Source organism: Schistocerca gregaria, chromosome 3 (assembly GCF_023897955.1).
Source record: "Schistocerca gregaria isolate iqSchGreg1 chromosome 3, iqSchGreg1.2, whole genome shotgun sequence".
Classification (NCBI taxonomy): Eukaryota; Metazoa; Arthropoda; class Insecta; order Orthoptera; family Acrididae; genus Schistocerca; species Schistocerca gregaria.
In genome coordinates, this window is record NC_064922.1 from 676,556,815 (window position 1) to 676,579,244 (window position 22,430).

The following is a 22,430-nucleotide window of genomic DNA, read 5'->3' on the forward strand; positions in this document are numbered from 1 at the left end:
TCAGGAGAAGGGCTGACGGCACCCTAGGTCATGGGGTGTATCGAAAGACAACACACACTGATCTGTATTTGCACGCAGACAGCTGCCACCACCCTTCACAGAGGAATGGGGTACTTAAAACTCTAGTACATAGGGCGCGCACTATCTCTGACACAGAGAGTCTACCCCAGGAATTGGAACATCTGAGAACTGTGTTTCGAAAAAATGGGTACTCAGAGTGGCAGATCCAACGAGCTCTCCGCCCAACCACTGCAGCACAACCTGTTGATATGGATGAAGTCACGAGGGAGGAGGTAGGCACTGCATTTATTCCATACACAGGCGCACTCTCGGGGAAAATCGCAAGCATTCTGAAGAAACACCGCGTCAGAACTGTGTTTTGTCCTCCGAATAAAACTCGTGCACTGGTGGGGAGCGCCAAAGATGACCTCGGTTTTAGGAAGGCTGGCGTGTACCAGATTCCGTGTCAATGTGGCAAGTCGTATATTGGTCAGACGATGCGTACTGTCGAGGATCGATGCCGTGAACACCAGAGGCACACTCGACTAATGTATCCGAGCAAGTCGGCGGTCGCTGAACATTGTTTGTCGGAAAATCGCGCTATGGAGTATGACCGCACGAGGATTCTGGTACAGACGTCGAGATACTGGGACAGCGTTGTTAGAGAGGCCATCGAAATTCGCACCAATGACGACCTCATAAACCGTGACTGTGGCTATAATCTTAGCAAGGCTTGGGAACCAGCGATTGGGTTAATCAATAGTAAATCGAGCCAACGCATAGTTGTGACGACCATGGCGGACAGAGCCATCACACCGACGTCATCTCAGACGCCGTCGCAATCTGTTCCACCGCGAGACCGTGGCGCGGGGCGCGGACGGCGGAGGGAGCGCGTCGCGGGCGGAGGGTATTTAAATCCGCCGCCGCCGCGACCGAACACAGTTCCCCCTGAGCAGCCATAGCGTACGGATCTCCGTGCCGGCACGTTCACAGGGGCTCAGTCCGTCAGTTCACCTGATGATGGCGACATGTTTGATCGCCGAAATATTGTGCCCGTTGGACACTATAGACCGGCAGTACACCCGTGGATATTTTGATCCTGTCAGTTATTTCTGTAGTTGGAAAGCAGATTTTATCCCCGTTTTCATGCTTAGTTTGTATTACATAGCGAAGACCTATCTGAAATATATCCTTGTTTTCTAGTCTGCTAAGTCGTAGGTTAACTTCTAAGTTTTCGTAGTTTACGTAATTCATGGTATTCAGCCTGGGGTCCTTGGTTGTGTCTTGTTGCTGTTCTTGACTGGTTGTTTGTTGCTCCGATTTCGAGTAATTTTGTAGTGCAGCACGTCTTTCGTGCTTTATGGTTTCTGGTACTATGGAGTTTGATGTGTTTTCACTGAGCATTTGCCCTGATAGTGACCTGTTGTTTTTGATCTCTACCGGAGACTTGTTCGTAAAATGTGACTGCTGTATGTCCGTTTCTGGGATGGTTGTGTCTGGTGTTGTGCCGGTGCAGGATGTGTCTTTCTGTTCAGCTACATTACTGTTTTGTTTTTCGTAGTGACTGAGTGCGCTACCTCCGTAGACAAAACGAACTGGTGTAATATAGGGCCTACTTGTTGGGCGGGTAGAGTGCAATTGTCTTTGTTTGTGTCTGCCTGTGGTGTTGGATTTCTTGTGAACTCAGTGACTTCTTCATTTTCTGGATGTTCAAGGACGTCGTTATATCTCTGTGGACTATCTCGCAGTATTTCCTCTTCCAGTTCGTCAACTCCTTAAAGGAGAGCAGCCTGGAAGATGGCTCAGGTCAAACATGTGATGTTTGAGGTGCCCGGCAACCTCATATTCAACTTGTAAGTAGGCTGTTTAGGTTTTTTTTTATTGGTAACGCCAACGCCACGTAGCGCTCTGTAAGAAAATCACTGGCTGTGCTGTGTGCAGTCTGTGGCTGGTTGGCATTGTTGTAATACTCGCCATTGTAGTGTTGGGCAGCGGCAGCTGGATGCTAACAGCGCGTAGCGTAGCGCAGTTGGAGGTGAGCCGCCAGCAGTGGTGGACGTGGGTAGAGAGATGGCGGAGTTTTGAAATTTGTAAGAATTGGTTTCATGAAGTGATATATATATTATGACTACTAAGGTAAATACATTGTTTGTTCTATATTAAAATCTTTCATTTGCTGACTATACCTATCAGTAGTTAGTGCCTTCCGTAGTTTGAATCTTTTATTTAGCTGGCAGTAGTGGCGCTCGCTGTGTTGCAGTAGCTTGAGTAACGAAGATTTTTGTGAGGTAAGTGATTTGTGAAACGTATAGGTTAATGTTAGTCAGGGCCATTCTTTCGTAGGGATTTTTGGAAGTCAGATTGCATTGCGCTAAAAATATTGTGTGTCAGTTTAAGCACATTCGTGTATAATTGTTCAAAGAGGACGTTTCACATAGACCAGTCGTGTATAAGTTGTTCTAAGGGCGCGTTTTAAACTGCACCCTGCATGCACATATCGTCTATATAGTCGGTAATGCTGAAGTACCTACGCTGTATTGTCTCCCAGAACTGAGGCGTTACATTAGTATCGGTATCTGCATTTGGGGGTTGTAATATCCCCATGTGTTACCGCCAGGCAACGGCTCGCCGCCAGCCTCTCATCCTAGTTGAAGGCGATTTGTACCTTCGCCTGTTTGTGTTACTAGTTACGTCAGTTCCTGAATGTGTTTGTCACAGTTATGGTAGCACTCCTTAATAATGGACGTTGTACAGAACACCGTATTTGGTGCTCTCTATTTGTTTGTCGTAGAGTTGTTTATATGTAGGACAATCTGCCCCCTGACTTATCTCATGTTCAGTTTCTGTGTTTGCATGGTATACAGCCTACAGGATGCTCCTGCCTGCATTCTGACTTTTTGTGTCCCGGTTTTGCACATCTTACACATTCTGGATCTTTGTCGCGACGCTTCGATGGGTGATCAAAGCCGCAACATTTTTGTACAGCAACTTTCTTTTTGTAGCAGCAGTAATCGTACTCTCGGCGACACTTCTAGAATATTGTTTACTGTCCTTTGGCCTTTTGGTCCTGTTTTAAATTTTATCTTAACCTCGCTACCGAATTCGCCTTCAGTAATTTGTTCACTCAGGTTTATTTCGTAGTGCCCTTGTACGAATTCCTGGTCAGTTAAAGAGCTGTTGAGACATGGTGCACTGCCAGCAGGGATCTGAACTTCTTGGGTTCTTCAGACCTAATATCCTTAAGCAATCCTGTTTTTTCCATGTCTTTTTCTTGTCTACTTGTGATTCTGTTTCAATTATTACGGTGTTTGCTGTTGAGCTGATGATATTATTTTTAGTTTGTCTTGCTTGGGGTTAATTGTTTTAGTGATGGTTTCTCTAATGGTTCTCGCATCTTGACTGGTTTCTGATTTAAAGAAAAGTGTGCTGGACTGTTTAGCTTATGTTTGTTGAATGCGTTCCTGTACTTTGCTTTTACGTTTTGCAATCGGACCGGCTGCCTCAATCACTGCGAATGAGAGTGAGAGGGGTTTATTTTCTGACTCTGGTCTCTGATTTTCGGATCTGAGTTCCGCTATTTCTTGTTCTACACGCTGAATGCGTTCCTGGGCATCTGGTACGTTTGCAACCGATAGTTCTTTTCTGAGTCTGGCGTTTTCATTTCTGAGCTCTTCACTTTGTCCATAGAGTCTTGCTTGGCTTTGTGCGAGTGCCCGCATTTTGTCTCTAACCTTCGATGTAATTGTGGTTGACACCCTTTTTTGTTTTAGTTCATTCCGGAACTCCGCTAATATCTCATCTACAGAGCTTATCATTTTAGTTTTCATTTTCTTTCTTTTGCGAATTAATTCACGCTGGACACCACTTGTCTTATTGAACACGTGCTCCTGGCCGCCGGAGTGGCGTCACTGTTTCGATGTCCTCTGACTGACGTGTCGCTCACATTGATTCCGGGAGTATGTTCGTCATTTTCGAAAGTAGCAGGGCTGCCGCTAGCGTGGACCAGGTTGTTTGCTCCAGTGTCCGCGTATACTCGCGGACGTGGTGCTTCATTTAGTTAAAAGACGATGCACACGTCCCAAATGCTTCACAGACTAAGGCAAAGATAGCGCGCACCGGACGAAATGTGCTGTACGGTAGCCGATTCCCAGATTCTCGATTCGTTGCGCATGTAGATTGTCTCTAAGCCGAGTGCAACCAATTCCCTTAACAGCAGTACACTCTGTGACTTATTCCACAGTGTACCGCGCTGTTACCCGGTAACGCCAGCAAATAAGAGCTACACGCCAGTTGGCACTACCTGCAGCCAGCTTTCCGTAGACGGCGCCCACTGAGTCGGCCGCTGCTGTCTGGGACGCCTGACGCAACGATCAGCTGTGGCTCGCGCAGTGAGCAAGCCGCAGTCAGCGCTGTCAGCAGAAAGCGCGACTCATCGCAGCTCACAGAGTAGGCAATAGCCTCCCGTTGAGCTGACGTAACTTTCCCCACGCCACGCAAGAACACATTCACTATCAAAGAAAAGAAAGACCTCAAACTACGGTCTCCGCACTAGTTTTGAATGCGTAACGTGACAGATTACGCCTTCAGCTATCCACTCTGAAACGTGCCCTGCACTTCGACCACATTTTCCCACCACAAACGCGACAACAAGCGGAGCGCTCGGCGAACACGTCTGCTCGCCACGCCACTCGCCAAAGTTCTTTGATAGTTTAACCGAGATTAATTCACATTCGGAATCCGTGATAAACTCGTTAGATTTTATTGAATTTTGTACTGCAATAAACACGCGGCGAGCTTTGGCGACCAGCCTATCCATATGATAAATATCCCAATCTAAACTTAGTATTTCGTTGTCATTGACGTCTAATTTCAACCAGATTTTTTTCTCAATACTATGTGTGCATTATAACCTTCAGTAAAGCCCATCTCACAAGGAACAAGGTTCGCCGCAAGTTTGCGAAGTGGCATGCATACCTAACAGTTTGCAGAAAAAGGAGCCGGCTATCTTCCATGCCGAAGCTCTCCCACTGTGCAAGATCGGCAGCAGCTAGTTTTGTTGTGATCTGCTGCATGTTGTATCGAACGAAGATGGCTGCTTCCGGTACAGATGTTCGGAACAAACTGGCGTTATTAGCTGTTCTGGTGCTAAACGATGAAGAAATGCATGCTAATGAGAGAAGAAGAAGGAAATAATGGACAAAAAAGTGGATTAAGAGGAGAAACGCTGGAAAAGGTGTGCTTTCCATGCTTCATAAAGAGTTGAAGTTAGTTCGCATAACACCTACTTTTCTTTGAAAAGCATCACTATTTCATTATTGTTTCACTTTATAAATATACCAATAATAACTGTTATATACGACTTTATTTTAAAGGATAGAAGATCGTACATGCTTTTAAAATTTTATACGAATGGATCTATATGGTCGAACAACACACACGACACTTGCAACTCTTTCGAGGGCTTCTGCACGCAAGTGTTTACTATAATAGTTTGCGATTTTCACGACGTACAGACACTGTTCTTCCCTATAAGTACAAATCAATAGTTCAATCGCTCCCTTGGACCACTGCGGTGCCATTAGTTAATAATTATAAGAACTTGCTACCGCACTTCACAACAGCAGAAAAGTGACTATCAACAAAGGCTTCCCGCCCAAGCTTGCCGCGTATGACGTCACAACCGAAACGTCTCATTATTGGCCAACGCAGATAGCACGCCGCGAAACTTACAAGAAGAATAGCACCGAACCTTTCCTGCAAATCTTGCAAGGTACTCAGGAAGGTATCCCGCTAGCAGACGACGGAGCCCGCAAGGTAGCCGTCGCGCGAGCCAGCTAGGAAACTTACAGAGAATCTTGCTTCGTGTGAGACGGGCTTAAGCGATTCTTACTGTGGGATCTTTCCTTCGCTGCTCCTACTGTTTACTAAAATCATATTGATCTTTTCTGTCTCTGATTTGGAAGGACCAAGATTCTCCGAGGTCGCTGTGGCTGTTTTAACAGGCAAATCGTCTTTAATCCCAAGGGAGGGGTCCTCTAACCTAATAAACCCCCATGTGCACCCCACGCGTTCTCCGCTACCCTAGTTGCCGATTCCTGCGTGTAGTGCAACCTGACGTGTTAAGGGGAACCCTAAAATTGGGCACCGGATAGCGGAGGTCGATAAATTCGCATCCGATACCGTCAAAGAGTCGTCTTAGCCTCTCGCTTACATCTTTCAGTCTGCTCCAAATTAGAGGACCGCAATCAACCTGGGTACCATGCTACAAATAGACATCTTAGCATGCACCGCGCGTGCGTTGCTATTTGCGTTCACCAAGTCAGCCAGCCGCCGAAAGGATCCGACGATGGCGTAATTCGTGCCGACATGTGCCACTACATGCAGCCAGTGGCCCCCCAGTGCACTCGATAGCCGCCGGCAGGGCCCCCTCTACATCACGGATGAGACCACCCGGCAAACATACTGAATGCACACTGGAATAATTCCCGACCTACCTGCTATGTCCCTGAGGGGCTCCATCACCCGCCTAACATCGGGGCTCCCAATGACAAGCTTAGCTACCCTCTGCACTTGTCCGTACTGGGCAGGAAAATCGACCGCTGGCCCAACAGAAGAGGCATCCTGTGCTACCTCAGAGTTATCATCAACACTGGGTAGCACCTCGTACATGTTGCTAAGACGCAGTGAGCCAGGCGCACGTCCTGCTCCCTTTTTCGCCTTCCGCCCAGTGACACACGGACCTACCACTGTTTGCCACCCACTCGCGAGTGAGGACGGACCGGTCACACGTTGCGTATCAGAAGCCGCAGCGACGTCAGGACCACTAGGGGATTCCAGTGGCACCAAAGGTGTCGCAGGTCTCGTCACTGGCCTCCCGACGTCACCGCAACTTCGAGCACTAGCTGAAGGTTGTCGACGATAGCCAACGCAGCTTCCAACTGTTTACGGACAGCAGCCCACTCTTCTTGTGTCCACTCACAACAAGCACAGTCCCTAGTCATATCGTACTGTGTATAAAATAGATATAAGGTCTCAAATGGCGCTACAGAGATTGAAAATATATCAAAGGAGAAGAAAGTACCTTTAAAAGTTGGTGCGCAGATTTCTCACTGTATTATGAGACCGCAAGCTACGTATTAAACAGCAATAAATTTCTCTTCTGAAGTTGCTGTATTTAGAGGTACCTGTTAATAGAAATCCTGTTTGTCGAAAAGTTACCGCACGAGATAGATATTCAAACTGGAATGCACTGATCTAAACTGTGTGCTTTTAACTAGCACAAAATTAAAACTTAGTGGCGTGACGGAGTTTCTGGTCAAGGGGAAAATTTACACTAGAAAGCTGACCTACTCAAGAATATTCACAAGACTTACAAAAAGTAAATCTACGATTAATTTTGTAACCATTAGCCTACACAGTAAAATACATACGTATAGTTCATTTCGTTGCAGAAATGCAGTAATGTCACGGTTGGTTCTCAGCGTTTCCTTCTTGTCTGTACCGCGTTCGTTTTGAAATTCCTTCTTTGCTCTTTGCTGTGTGGTTGCTGCGGCCGGCTGCCTGCCGTGTTTGCGGAACAGCGTCGGTCGTGAGGAGGAACTCTGGGAGTGATCAGGAGGCCACGCCGCTTTGTTGATGGTTTGCCGTGACTCGTGTCAGGTGTGATGCATCGTTAAAGCCTTGGTAGCAGCCATTGTAACTGTCTTGCTCGCAGGTGGATCCAAGGGGATGTGACCTGATTGTTCACTGAAACTCCTGTCCTACAGATGTGATCGGACTTAAACTAAGACGTTTTGACCATTATTTGCATCATTTGCAAGCAACTGGGGACTCCGGCGTCTGCAGTAATTCGGCGAAGATTATTTGTTTCATCGGTGTGTAAATGACTGGACAAGGAGAAGTTTATTTCCTGCTCACCTTATGCTCGTGTTCAGCGTGTAATCATTGCGACTGTAAACTTGAGTCTCACCTTTGTCTGTTGATTTTAAGGGCATCGCCAAATAATGTATCCAAGTAGTGACTTACATTTAATTAACGGGATTCTTGCTTTCCTCGTCATGACGCGTGTTAAATGGCAAGGTAGAATTGTAGAACTTAACTTGCTACCTCATTTGGATGGCATCGATAACAGCGCCTAACCTGTTAACTACTTAAGGCTTGTGGTAAACAAAGGTATTTAAGTATGTTGTTTTAAAATATTATCGGAAATGTGTCAATGATTTATGTTGTGCTAGGTGATCCTGTGGTATGAACGGAAGTGTTGGCACGTCTGCCGTGTAAAGGAATCCTGCTAGTTTTGATTGTTTAGGAAACTTTAATTGAGAGAGAAACTAGTGTGCTTTAGTCCTGCCTTGGGTAAAGCCTATAATCGGGTTCTGCCATTTGCACTACAAGCTGCAATTCATCCTGTTATATAGGAAAATATCAGCATCGATTGCGGTAATGATACCACCCTTTACCTAGGTTTCAGCCCAGGTAATTGAGCTTCCTTCACAAGACAAACCTGATTCTGTAATATGTCTACGAGGGCATGGTCTAGAAATAAAACTAAAACAGCCTGGATACGCGTAGTGACATTTTAAAAATGCGGCACATAGGTACTAAGTCACCACGAAGACTTAAGGGGACCACACCGTGGTTCAGGTCGAAAAAAACCGATTTACGGTTTTCACCATCTTTGGTTTTCTGTAAGTACTTTGAAAATGATTTTGCTGACAAAAATTTTTTCGGGCATTACCACGTGTGTTTAAGTGCCACACCCACTTTTCTGCATATACTTTAGATCCTTGTATCCCGTACATTGCACATCAGGGATTTTTTTTCTCCCGAGTGTGTTGGCTATCCTTGGAATGCAAAGGTGGGTATACTTTTGTTTCTGCTGTTTGTAAACAACACGCTTTCAAACACGCGGGTAGTTTTGTTCAAATTAGATTGCGAGTAGTTATTATAGTTACGTTTGCAGTGTTTGTTTACGTGTGTTTTGTTGTGTTTATTGAAGATGACGAAACGTAGTGTCATTTCCAAGAAACGACAATTTAGTGTAAACAAGTTTAGAAAGCTTTCTGTACAAGAGGTAAAGATGTTTCTAATTGTATTTCTTCAACAAGTGTATCATCAAAGAAGCTCTTACCATTTGAAGATAGTTGTAATGAATTTACTGTAAGTGACAAGGGGAGTAGTAACATTATTATAAATTTCAGAATATTATCAGACGTAAATTTGTACAATGTAGACAGTGTGGTGAATCACAGAGTGTGAAAATTTGTGAGAGTGCCAGTGGGAGAAACGGCCTAGCAATTGCTTCGGATTGAATTTGTACTATATGTTCAGCTGTGATTTCTTTTTTGAGTTCTTCAAAACCAGATGCAAGTGGCTCTTATGAAATCAATACTAGATTAGTTTATGCCTTACGATCCATTTGCAATGGCATGGCTGCAAGGAGAACATTTTGTTCCGAGATGATTTTACATCAGCCACCAAATAAATTCGAAAACCTGACTGCAGTATTAGAGAAAAATGTGAGGTCAGTGAGGAAAGCAAGAAACTGCCTGCTAGGGAAGCAGTGGAAGAAAATGATGGATGTTCGGATATTGCAGTTGCAGTTGATGGAAGCTGGCAGAAAAGAGGACATACTTCTCTGAATGGAATAGTGACTGCCACAAGTGTAGACACCAGTAAAGGGTTAGATGTTAAGATAATGTCTAAATATTGCAAATGTTGTAAAGACAATGAACAGAAAGAACGAACCTTAGTGGCTAATTTTAGACGAACAAGTGGTGGTATGGAATTGCATGGAGTACAACAAATATTTCATCGCTCCATAGATAGAAGAGTCGTACAGTACACAAAATATTTGGGCGTTAGTGATAGTAAGACATACACAACATGGTGAACTCTAAGCTATATGGAGATGCCATTATTAGCAAAATAGAATGTGTAGGCCATGTTCAGAAACAGTTGGTAACAAGGCTGAGAAAACTAACTGTTGATATGAGAGGGGGAAAAAATTAGAAGATGGAAAACTGTTGACTGGACAGGGTCGGTTAGCTAAAACTGAAATAGAAAACTTGCAGGTATACTATGAGCAGTCAATTAGGAGAAATAAAGAAAATCTGGAGACAATGAAGAGAGATGTTTAGGCCATATTCTTCCATAAGTCCTCTACAGATGATAAGCCATGTCATGGATTGTGTCCATCAGGAGAAAATTCGTGGTGCTAATGCAATAGGGCTCAGGCAATTGGAGAATCTTAGTCTCACCAGAATTCTATTCCTGCTGCTGTTATAACAGCAATTAAATCTATTTTCAGTGACCTGGCTCATACTGACCTTCTAAGGAAATGTCTGCATGGGCAGACACAGAACCCAAATGAATGTTTCAATAGCGTAATTTGGAACCGCCTTCCTAAAACTGTATTTGTGGGCATGCATACAATGAAACTAGAAGTTCATGATGCTGTTACTATATTCAGTTGTGGTAATAATGGAAAGTGTTGTGTGGTAATACTGGAAAGTGTTGGGCACTGAAAAAGCTGGGCATTAATCCTGGTGAAAATATGGTTACTGGGCTGCAACATTGCTATGAAATGAGGATATCACATGCAGACAGGTGTGCATCTAATTTATCTCAGATAAATGAATGAAATTTTCAGAGACTCTGCATAACATAAAAAGCCGCCTCTGGTACTACATTCATTAATATTCCCCCATTAGGAAGATCACCAAAAAAATTTTCTGTAGGAAGAAATTAGTTTTTTAATAAATTTAAAAAATACTTCTTAAAAACTATAAAATTGATGAAGTACATTTTAGTACAGTGAAACGTCCCCTTAGAAAAATTAGTGTATTACTGTGCTGATAAATCTATTACATTATTTGATTTTCAAACAGCTGAGCAGAACTGAACGTACTCAGACATTTCGCTCTTTACCTATTCTGATCAACACTAAACTGACACGCAATATTTTCAGCGCAACGCAATGTGACTTTCAATAATCCCTACAAAAGAATGGCCCTGACTAACAACAACCTATACCTTTCACAAATCACTTACCTCACAAAAAACTTCGTTACTCGAACTACTGCAATACAGCGTGCGCCACTACCGCCAGCTAAATAAAAGATTCAAACTACTGAAGGAACTAACTACTGATAGGCATAGTTAGCAAATGAAAGATTTTGTTGCGAACAAACAGTGTATTTACCTTAATAGTGTTCAAAAGTCATAATATATATAGCAGTTCATGACATCCATTCTTACAAATGTACTGTTTCTGATGGATACACGTTCAGATCATCCGCTCTCAAAAATCCGCCATCTCACTTCCCCACATCCACCACAGCTGGTGGCTCACCTCCACCTGCGTAACGCTACTCGCTGTTAACAGCCAACTGCCCAACACTATAATAGCCAACAACAATGCAAACCAGCCACAGACTGCACACAGCACAGCCAGTGTTTTTCATACAGAGTGCTACGTGGCATTAGAAATAAAAAAAACCTATACAGCCTACTTACATCAGTTGACTCTATTAGCACCATGTAACATACAGTAAAAATATTCAGGTCCTGCATCAAATAGTTTTTTTTTCAGAAATTGGTCAGATACTTGCCTAAATTAACATGGGTTGGATAGGCAGGGTGTGATCCCTTTAAGGTCCGGCGAGCAGCTCGTCTTCATGGACGCCGTGCGGTGGGCCTCTGGAGCTCTCGTGTGCTCCCGAGGCCCACTGCGCGGCGTCCATGGAGATGAGGCGCTCGCCGGAGATTAAGTTAAGTCTTGGTGGTGACTTAGTACCTATGTGCCGCATTTTTAAAGTGTGACTACACCTATTCAGTCTGTTTTAATTTTATTTCTAGACCATGCCCTCGTAGACGTATTATAGAATCAGGTTTATCTTCTGAAGGAGGCTCAATTACTTTGGCTGAAACCTAGGTAATGGTTGGTTTCATTACCGCAATCGAGGATGATAGTTTCTTATATATTAGATTACCACGATTGCTGACTGGGCTGCAATGTTGAAAGAACTAAAATACCATTCTGTTGTTTCATGTTTGTTTTGTTCTCAAACTAGGTGTTTGCGCTAATCATGCTTTACGCTGGGCGTTTCGCCCCTCAGCATTATACTTGGGTTTCAGTTGTAGTTCATTGCCGCAGTTTGTTGTAAATTAGTGCTGGTTTCATTAACTTCTGACCAGGGTTCTTGCTCGATGCTTGTCTTTAAATACGCAGCTAACCTGGTTAGCATATGTTGTGGCTAGGTTAAATTAAATACTGCTCAATGGTCCAACACAGTTTTTCGGTCGTCAGAAGTCGTGTATGTGATATTTATTCCTTTACTCTAGTCAATCTATAAGCATGCTAGTCAAAATTTTGTTACTCTAGGTAGCCATTAATTAGCCATTTTTAGGGTGTTTGGATGAAATGCGGATCCTTTGCGCATAGATTTGTCAATATCCGATTTAGCTTTTTTCCATATATTAATTTTTTTATGACTATTGAGCTGTTCTTAATGTCATATTGTAAAGGAAGTTAGTGGAGGTTGACTGTCACCGTAAGGTGTTGTGGACGGTGAACTTTCCTATTATCCACCTTAATATTCTAGTCAGTGTCTATATTTGCTAATTATGTTCCCTTTAAATGGAGTGTGCCGGCCTTGATGTTGTAAGCGTCTGTTTCATAACCAGTTCTTTAAAGCACCTACGTACATATTTATATTTATGAGAGAACTTAAATTGTGATAGCCTGTTGAACTTAAACTAAAGTGCAGAAAACTGAATCAGGTGTTTATTATTGTTCAAGTGCTACTATCTGTCGAGTGTAACACGCGACATTTTCTCGGTGTGTAATCAAGTGTTACAATAAATGCAAATTGCAGTGAATTTATGAGCTATTTCAGTAGTTCCCGTGATTTCCTACCTCCGCATGGCAGCTGCAAATAGAAATTTTGCTGACCATCCTGAGTGACACAAGTGGCGGCTTTGCTGTGCAAAAAGTTGTATTAAAGGGCATTGACCAACAGGGGACCCAAGTGTATTTTTTGACTAACAAACAAGACTTTTACTGTTAGCGGGAAAGCTCACCTTGTATCGGTGTTGGAGCATGGTTGTTGCGAAATCTGTGCCGGTCCGTGTGAGAAACATCATGTTTATTCTGATACTAACAACACATATGGGAAGGATACCCACTTTTAGCTTCTGGCCGGTCTCGCCCGTGACTAGCTGCAGTGCCACGTCCGGACAAGAGTGGCCTTCACCGTGTTGGTGAGCAGTCCACAGGGCATCGCTCTCCCACGCAGCGGAGGCTGCGTGTGCGTAGCTGGCGGCGACCGGTGCCTGCGTCACACGTCCGTTGGTGACCACGCCCGTCGCTTTGCCCCCTTCCTGAACAAGCAATGCCAGTCGCCCTTTAGTACCTCAGTTGACAGTCTGTCTTTTAAATATGGTCGACACGGTGTAAGGAGACTCCTAACAGCTAACAGTGCCATTGCCAGTTTTCAACAGAAAAGGATGAACAGCTGCAAGTGAAAACAGCAGCCGTCTACAGAGCTGTGAAACACTGTGACGTTGGCATAGAGATGTCTACAAAACTGCATTAAGTTATTGGTTGAGGTCCAGCAAAGCTGCCTCCCTAGCCCACTACAACAGTCAGCGACTAAGTTACACCGACTCAGTTACAGGGTTTACTACACAGTAGCGATTACCCGGTAATACTATTAGGTTGGTGCCCAGACTCGTAGCGTTTTTCTTTTGATGTTGGCAGTGCTGTCGCTGAAGAATAACATAAATAGGAAGTTCAGGAAAACAAAGGAAAAATGGATGCACGCAAAATGTGGAGAAGACGAAAAAAATTTTATTGTCGGACAGACTGAATCAGCATACAGGAAAGTCAAAACAACCTTCGGTGGATTAGCACGGAGCAATAGCCGTGGCGCGGTACGTTTGTATTTAGACAGATTTCCAGAACGAAGGTGTCCCGACAGGAAGACGTTTGAAGCAGTTGATCGGCGTCATAGGGAGCACGGAACATTCCAGGCTATGACTCCTGACTGGGGAAGACCTAGAACGACGAGGACACCTGCAATGGACGAGGCCATTCTTCGTGCAGTTGACGATAACCCTAATGTCAGCGTCAGAGAATTGCTGGTGTATAAGGTAACGTTGACCACGTCACTGTATGGAGAGTGCTACGGGAGAACCAGTTGTGTCCGTACCATGTACAGCTTGTGCAGGCAGCTGATTGCCCTCCACGGGTACACTCCTGCCAATGGTTCATCCAACAATGTGTCAATCCTCATTTCAGTGCAAATGTTCTCTTTACGAATGAGGCGTCATTCCAACGTGATCAAATTGTAAATTTTCACAATCAACATGTGTGGGCTGACGAGAATCCGAACGCAGTTGTGCAATCACGTCATCAACACAGATTTTCTGTGGACGTTTGGGCAGGCATTGTTGGTGATGTCTTGATTGGGCCCCATGTTCTTCCACCTACGCTCAATGGAGCAAGTTATCATGAATTCATGCAGGTTACTCTACCTGTGCTGCTAGAACATGTGCCTTTACAAGTAAGACACAACATGTGGTTCATGCATGATGGAGCTTCTGCACATTTCAGTCGAAGTGTTCCTACGCTTTTCAACAACAGATTCGGTGACCGATTGATTGGTAGAGGCGGACCAATTCCATGGCCTCCACGCTCTCCTGACCTCAACCCTCTTGACTTTTATTTATGGAGGCATTTGAAAGCTCTTGTCTTAGCAACCCCGGTACCAAATGTAGAGACTCTTCGTGCTCGTATTGTGGACGGCTGTGATACAATACGCCATTCTCCAGGGCTACATCAGCGCATCAGGGATTCCATGCGACAGGGGGTGGATGCATGTATCCTCGCTAACTTTAAGTGCCTGGCAGAAGGGTCATCGAAACACATTGAAGCTATTTGTCTGTCGTTCCACTCTAGACCTCATTCTGTTATGATGTTCATTTTTCTCTATGTAGATGGCTGGCTACAAAATATTTTCGCATTAGGAGTAGAAAGTTGACTGAAATTTAATGAGGGGAGCCCTCGGCAACGAAAAACGCTTGCCAACCCATTTCACGTGTCGTATCCATGGCACTCTCTCCCAACTTCACGACGGTAGAAAAAGAGCTGCTCTTCTTTGAACTTCTTTGACATCCTCCATCAATCTTATCTGCAACAATACACTCCAGAAGAGGACGGAACAGCGCAGTATAAGACGTCTCTTTATACACAATTTGCACTCTCTAAGTGTTCAGCCAATAAACCTCGGTCTTTGGTTTGCTTCTCTTAGAACATGATCTATGTGATCGTTTCAATTTATGTTATCCGTAATTCGAACCCCTAAGTATTTACTTCAACTTACAGCCTTGCCGTGTAACCGAAGTTAAGCAGATTCCTTCTAGTGTTCATGTGGACGACTTCACACTTTTCCTTATTTATAGTCAAGTGCCACTTTTCGCAACATACGGAAGTCTTGTCCAAATCATTGCGCAATTGATAGCTTATGTATCTTGTCAGAATAATAAATGATTGACGTTCTAAAATTACACATCGGCCACTGAAATTAAATGTCACTGAACATCGGCGATTGTTCGTAAACTGAAAAAGTTCATCTCATCTGGATATTCCTTCACGGAGAGCTCTGAAATTATTTATCTTCTCAAAAAAATGGTTCAAATGGCTCTGAGCACTATGGAACTCAACTGCTGTGGTCATCAGTCCCCTAGAACTTAGAACTACTTAAACCTAACTAACCTAAGGACATCACACACATCCATGCCCGAGGCAGGATTCGAACCTGCGACCGTAGCAGTCGCACGGTTCCGGACTGCGCGCCTAGAACCGCGAGGCCACCGCGGCCGGCTTTATCTTCTCAGAAAATTTGTTTGATTCAAGCAAATTTGTCGTCTAAGAGCCTCAGTGATTATTTTCTAAGTGTCTGTGTAAAATCAAGAAAGGCGCCACACCACCTTAGCAAAATCAGCAAAGATAGGGAATGAGGTTTCGGCCACTACGTACACACATCATCAGGCACGAGAGGGTTCTTTGAGCATACCTTAGGCATGGGAAATCATTGACAAAAAGATTGTCCAAAATAGTCTCGTGTACATATCAAAAACTAACGTACAGTGTAAAGACATCCTTAGCTCATGCAGCAGATTAAAATCGTTTACTAATAATTAAACTCGTAGTCAAAATTAACGAGACAGTTCATATATTGTTTGGTTGCTTTCGCGTCTAGGTGATTTAAAAATAGCTATCATAGGTAACAATCCCCATTCCAAAGATTCCCAGCTGGCATTTCCTCTGCCCCACTTCCAGGTTGCTAGGATATTTAGCTGCAAAAAACAGAGTTTTATAACAGTCCGCGCTGCTCTCACAAGTTGGAAGTAGTAATGAACTGAAAGTTAAATACACAGTCACGGGAACAAATTCCACATTAACGTCTTGAAACACTCTATTCCTCTCCTAACCCCACACTACGTAGCAACAGGCTGTGCGGAAAAGCGCGTTCTTGAGGCTGCTAAGCATACGACTTTTCGAGCCCTAATGATCCATGAACTTGACAGCACTATGTAACCATCGTCATAAGACATCCACGATCGTTTCTGACTACACAGCCTGTGAAAAACACCGTCAGTTCCATGAATTAAGACGTTCTGAGTCTATTTTAGTGAGCTCTTTAAAATGTTAAGCACACACATTCATTGAGATCATATGTTTAAATGTAGTATGTTAACGTCCATACCAGTACAAGCGAAATCATTACCACATTCGTTTTTTGGTTTACTTATCAAGGTATATCTGAGCAAGAATCAACAAGTGTTTCTCAATACACTTTAATGTTTTATGACATTTAAACCAAATGACCTTGTATTGGGCTTTTATTCGTGAGTACGTTTGTCGCGAGTGAGCCGCGTGAGGTACCAGAAGTGAGCAGTCAGAACTGTATCGCTGCACCATGTGTGAGTGTAGACGAGCAACCTCTCATCAGCTGGGACGCAAAGAAGCAGGAGCATAGGTGATCGGCTCTAGAAGAAGCTTCTGGAATGAATAGAGGTGAGGAGGGCTGCACGTGTTCGCATAGGAGACGCTGCTGAAGATTCCGAACTCAATCTTGCCTTAGACGCTGGACCTAACGCGGGACCTGCGCTGTTCTGCCCCGGGACGGAACATAATCTTTCGTGGCACCTAACTGCAAGGGTACGTGCAAGACTGCACAGGGTAGTCAATGTGTTATTTCCTCGTAGGATTCGAGAATGGTTTCCTATCCTCGTTTGTTTTTCAGTGTTACTCATGTGTCAGAGTTCCTCGTCCTCTTGACACCGAGTTTTCTTATCTGAACACATTTCCAGTTTGTATTCTCAGGCACCAGATGTACGGGTTTTGTAGTTAGGGTGCTGTTCGTCAAACACAGAGCGTGTTTGATATGTCTTCTAGAAATTTTGGTTGACAGAATGTAAGTTCTTTGCTTCGACGTTTGTCCGCGTACGTTCAGTAAAATGTAATTTTTAGTACTATTTGTCTCACTCTATCGTGAATCTCCACAACTATGGAAACGATGATCAAACATAAAAACAAATTATCACTGGCATTTACCAAAACAGTAGAGCAGGAAGAGTTAAAGAATGAAACAATATTCTATCCACAGCATTAGTGGGAGTGTAATAAAATACAAAAATTCTAAGTTGTCCGGTTCTTCCGCAGACGGTGTATGCTTTATGTCCCCACGATGAGGTGTTTTAATTGATTGTCATTAGGGGACCAAGCAGAAGAGAATAAAGCTTCGCATACTTCTTTTTCGGCTTGTGGGCAAGGTAACTCGAAACAAGTATTTAATAACTTGTTCAATTTGTCTGTTTCACTGTCTGTTCACCGAAAGCTGATGCAATCTTCAGGTCCATAGTGTAACAGCTCCTTTAACAGCTTTTTATGTGTATACTTCTCTTACATTTAAAACCACGCCCAAGAGCAGTGCCTCGCTCTCATATACGTCTTCAAACACCGAGTCAAAGTCGACGTTAGAAATGATTTATTTGCATTTTTAAACATTCCCAATAGTCTCGAAATTATCGTACAGAAATAGCATCTGCTTAAAAAGTGGGACTAACCTGACAAAGTTTGTTGGTAATTGTAAGGAGTTGTCCAACAGATCCGTGTCTACACAAGTCCGAATTTCACAAACAAGTATGATCATATACGGGAATCTTAAAACTGGATACCCAAACACATTCACAAATGATGAAAGTAGATTGCCAAGACCTCTTAAAGTGCTTAACAGTTATGCCAGAATATTCCAATATGAAAGTGGGTAATGTCCGTTACGCCGGTATAACTCTAAATTTCTCAGTCAGATTTGGTAACTTTCACATTTTTGCCTTAAGTGAACTTACAATGAAATGAAATATCGTGTGGATAGGGCCTTCCGTCGTGTAGACCGGTCGCCTAAGTATCACAGATCCAGCTCACACCACCTTGTTGAGCATAGTGCCGAGTGGTACTTTTAACCTCTAACAAGCTGTTACATAAGGCAGCATTATTTCAGCAATCAGTGAGGGATGTCAAGGGCTGTATCTGCATCTCCGTATTTGATTGCTGGACCGGACGATCTAAGAAACTGAGCTTGTATTCGTTGATTAGTATTTTAATCTCCATCACTTTCCTGTTGATTCGGTAATTAATTTTGGGTAAATGCATAAGAAATGAGCGCAGACATAAAACTGTGTTTCCATATCTACATTCAGGAAGTTATATTCCTAATCAGCTATGTAAAAAGTGAAAAAGTGTTTCGTCTAGTTGTATGTTACAGTAGACTTAGAGCATAAATTACCCTAATAACCACATACGACACATAGCGTAACCGAAAGCCTTCCAATCGAAAATTCAAATTTTTGCTCGCATCGTGTAGAATTCCCGCTTACGCTGCGTCTCAGTTAGTTTCCTCTCTCTGCCATCCGTCATTGATGCGGGTCTTTATTGACGTCTGAACCTTCGTTTATTACAGAGTGTCGTTCGAAATAGCGTCAAAATTTAGACGCGTATCTCTTAATGTTCCCGATAACCTTAAAACGCTATATCAGCTGAAAAATCGTTCTAGTGAACCAAGATTGGCTTGCGAATATGGAGTTATATTAAAAACAACAGTGACTTCGTTACAAAAATTTGCGAGTGTCATCGACACCGAAGATGCGAGAAGTTAAGATTTTGACTCAGAAGTTCACATATGACTTATGTAGGTGCGTAGCCTAGAACGGACAATAAATGGACCTTTGATTTATGAAAAACATCCTGAGAGTAATGATTTATAAGGAATGACAAATTTCTCTACAGAACAGATAATGAAAGAAACGTGTGGCAAACACTCGCATGAAGAAGGAACAGGATGATTGGATGTGCATTAAGACATCAGAGGTTAGCACACCAGAGATAGTTTCACATGGCGAAAGCAGCAGGGAATACATATATTGGAATATGCCCAACAAATACCGGAGGACGTAGGGTGCAAGTGCTATTCTCATATGAAAGGGTTAAAACAAGAGAGGAATTTGTGGTGGGTCGCATCGAACCAGTCAGAAGAGTGATGAAAAAAAGAAAGCCTTCCCAGGACATTTTCTTAGAATTTTCTTTCAGTAGAGCCCTTACAAATAATGCATCCATTATATTTGTACTGAGGAATCACTTTCACGTAATACGTGTTATGAAGACTCGCTAAATACCCCATGCATTCTTGTGTTAAACCTCCGCTGAGTATAAGCAATACTGCACAATCTCAGTGCGAAAAGCTATGGCAAACGTTCGTTAGCGTGGCTCAACCGTAGCGCTAGTAAAAACATTACTGTCAAAAGAAGGCTCAAGCCGAAATCAACTAAACAAAATTATTGTCTTCCTGATAATGGTCTAAGTGTGGGGTTCACAGGTTACTGCTTAGGGAATATTGACAATATACCATTCGAAGAAATTCAGATGCCTTTGCTAACGCATTTGGTTGGATAGTGTCTTTTAATCATTTACAGGTGTATATAAATTGCAGTGTTAGACTTTTGCTCAATCCTGCAAGCAAAGTTTTATGTTTTCGCAAAGCTGTAACACAATAACGCGTATATGCTTGAAGATGGAACGACAAATCCAGAGAAACAATCCAGGAACTAGAACCCAGTTTCATTCATGAAGACGTTTTTCTTAGTATGGAGGTGGGGCATAAAATACATCTTCTACGTAAACACAATAAAATAAAATTACTTAACATAATGGTTAGTTGTGAAAGTGGTTGACACGTGTAGTATTTTTGTACATTATACAAACAATTACATATCGAGCATTCCGTCTTGAACTAAACAAAACTGTTTGTTGTTGACTGTTAATTCATATCTGTTTGGCTGATGTTTAATCAGCTTTAGTGGTATCATCATTTCCGCTTTGAACGGTAAGTATTGTCAATCAGGATCATGATCATAATTTTAAAAAAGCTTTCTAAAATTTTAAATACCTCCAAATGGAATTGTCCGATATTTTAAATGTTTTATAGAACAGTTTATCATGACCAAAATCGCTTAAAAATCACCATGTTCACATTGCTGGTTTCAGCTCCTGATAGCCTTCTTCATACGTGATTAAGTTGTTGAAACTTCAAAGATGAAGCTTACAGAACAATAAAAACAACTTTCTATTTGCTCTTCACTTATTCAAATAAGTATCCAGTATATCACGAGTAGGATTTATTTACTTGTATTACGGTGTTAGAATGCTTATCGGTTGGAATACTGATCCATAGCTGTATCACAAATTGTACTAAAAGTATCATTTATGTGCAGATGGACTTAGTCCATGATACGAAATCATATTACATTATACGGTAGATAGCCCATGGTTTGGACCAACTGAAGAAGAGTGTTTGTTCGAATAATAGATTATTCGGATAACCAATCACTTATTGAAGCCTACTGTATCATTGTTCATAGAAATATGAAACACAAAAACAATGAATTATATACAAAACTGCACACACATATTTCTATAAACGTCATTCCAGTAACATAGAACGCTAACTAACTAACTAAATACCCTAGATTGAAAAGTTCAGAATGCAGGGTAAAACTGCCAAACTAGCTAGGAAAATAGTTCTTGTTTTTTAGACCTCAGATCCGTTCTTTTTCCGCAAAATCTTGCAAACACAAATATTTTAAAGATTACAGTTGAGCAGCATCATAGTCTTCTTGGTGACTAAACTACTTCATATCTCTCTCAAGTCAGTTAAAATCTTTCTGACACAATGGTCCCGTCTAAGCAAGGACATTGATGACAAGCTCTTCCTCTTTTTTCAAGGTTCCTGGATGTTTAGACTTGAGTTTGGAGGCATTTTCTTTCGGCATAAACCAGTTTCATTTGTATTCCAGACATTTGTTGGCATTTTTGGTAGTATTTTTTTATCATTAGTGTTTCCAAAAGATAGAAATATTGCTCTGCTTCCGAGAGTGTTTCACCCGTTTAGTTCCACAACTCCATGCCTAGATTTGAAACGCATGAGCCATCCGGCAGACACTTTAAAATAAGTCTCATGGATTTCATACACTGTTTGGTTGCCACATACCCCCATGAAACTAGAAAATCTGAAGGAATGATATCCATCCTTTCCGCCTTATTAGGTCGTAAATCAAAGAAATATCTGTTAAATACTCTAATACTTGATACTACATGTCACCCATGTTGACTGCCGCATTTCCTGCTATAATTTCTTCTCTTATCCTTTTTCTTTTTATTAGTGTTGTGCCTGGTTTGATGCAACTCACCACGAATTCCTCTGCTGTGCCAATCTTGTCGTCTCAGAGTAACACTTGCAAACTACACTCCTGGAAATGGAAAAAAGAACACATTGACACCGGTGTGTCAGACCCACCATACTTGCTGCGGACACTGCGAGAGGGCTGTACAAGCAATGATCACACGCACGGCACAGCGGACACACCAGGAACCGCGGTGTTGGCCGTCGAATGGCGCTAGCTGCGCAGCATTTGTGCACCGTCGCCGTCAGTGTCAGCCAGTTTGCCGTGGCATACGGAGCTCCATCGCAGTCTTTAACACTGGTAGCATGCCGCGACAGCGTGGACGTGAACCGTATGTGCAGTTGACGGACTTTGAGCGAGGGCGTATAGTGGGCATGCGGGAGGCCGGATGGACGTACCGCCGAATTGCTCAACACGTGGGGCGTGAGGTCTCCACAGTACATCGATGTTGTCGCCAGGGGTCGGCGGAAGGTGCACGTGCCCGTCGACCTGGGACCGGACAGCAGCGACGCACGGATGCACGCCAAGACCGTAGGATCCCACGCAGTGCCGTAGGGGACCGCACCGCCACTTCCCAGCAAATTAGGGACACTGTTGCTCCTGGGGTATCGGCGAGGACCATTCGC

The 22,430-nt window shown here is 43.1% G+C and overlaps 1 protein-coding gene across 1 annotated transcript in view; it reads right to left on the reverse strand.

Annotated features, from left to right (window-relative positions):
- The window catches only part of LOC126355551 (membrane-bound alkaline phosphatase-like), a 194,374-nt gene that overhangs the window by 93,966 nt on the left and 77,978 nt on the right, over positions 1-22,430 (reverse strand). Inside the window, exon 5 of the mRNA XM_050005909.1 lies at positions 13,189-13,383. Within this exon, the coding sequence (XP_049861866.1) occupies positions 13,189-13,383 (195 nt within the window). The remainder of the gene's footprint in view (positions 1-13,188; positions 13,384-22,430) is intronic.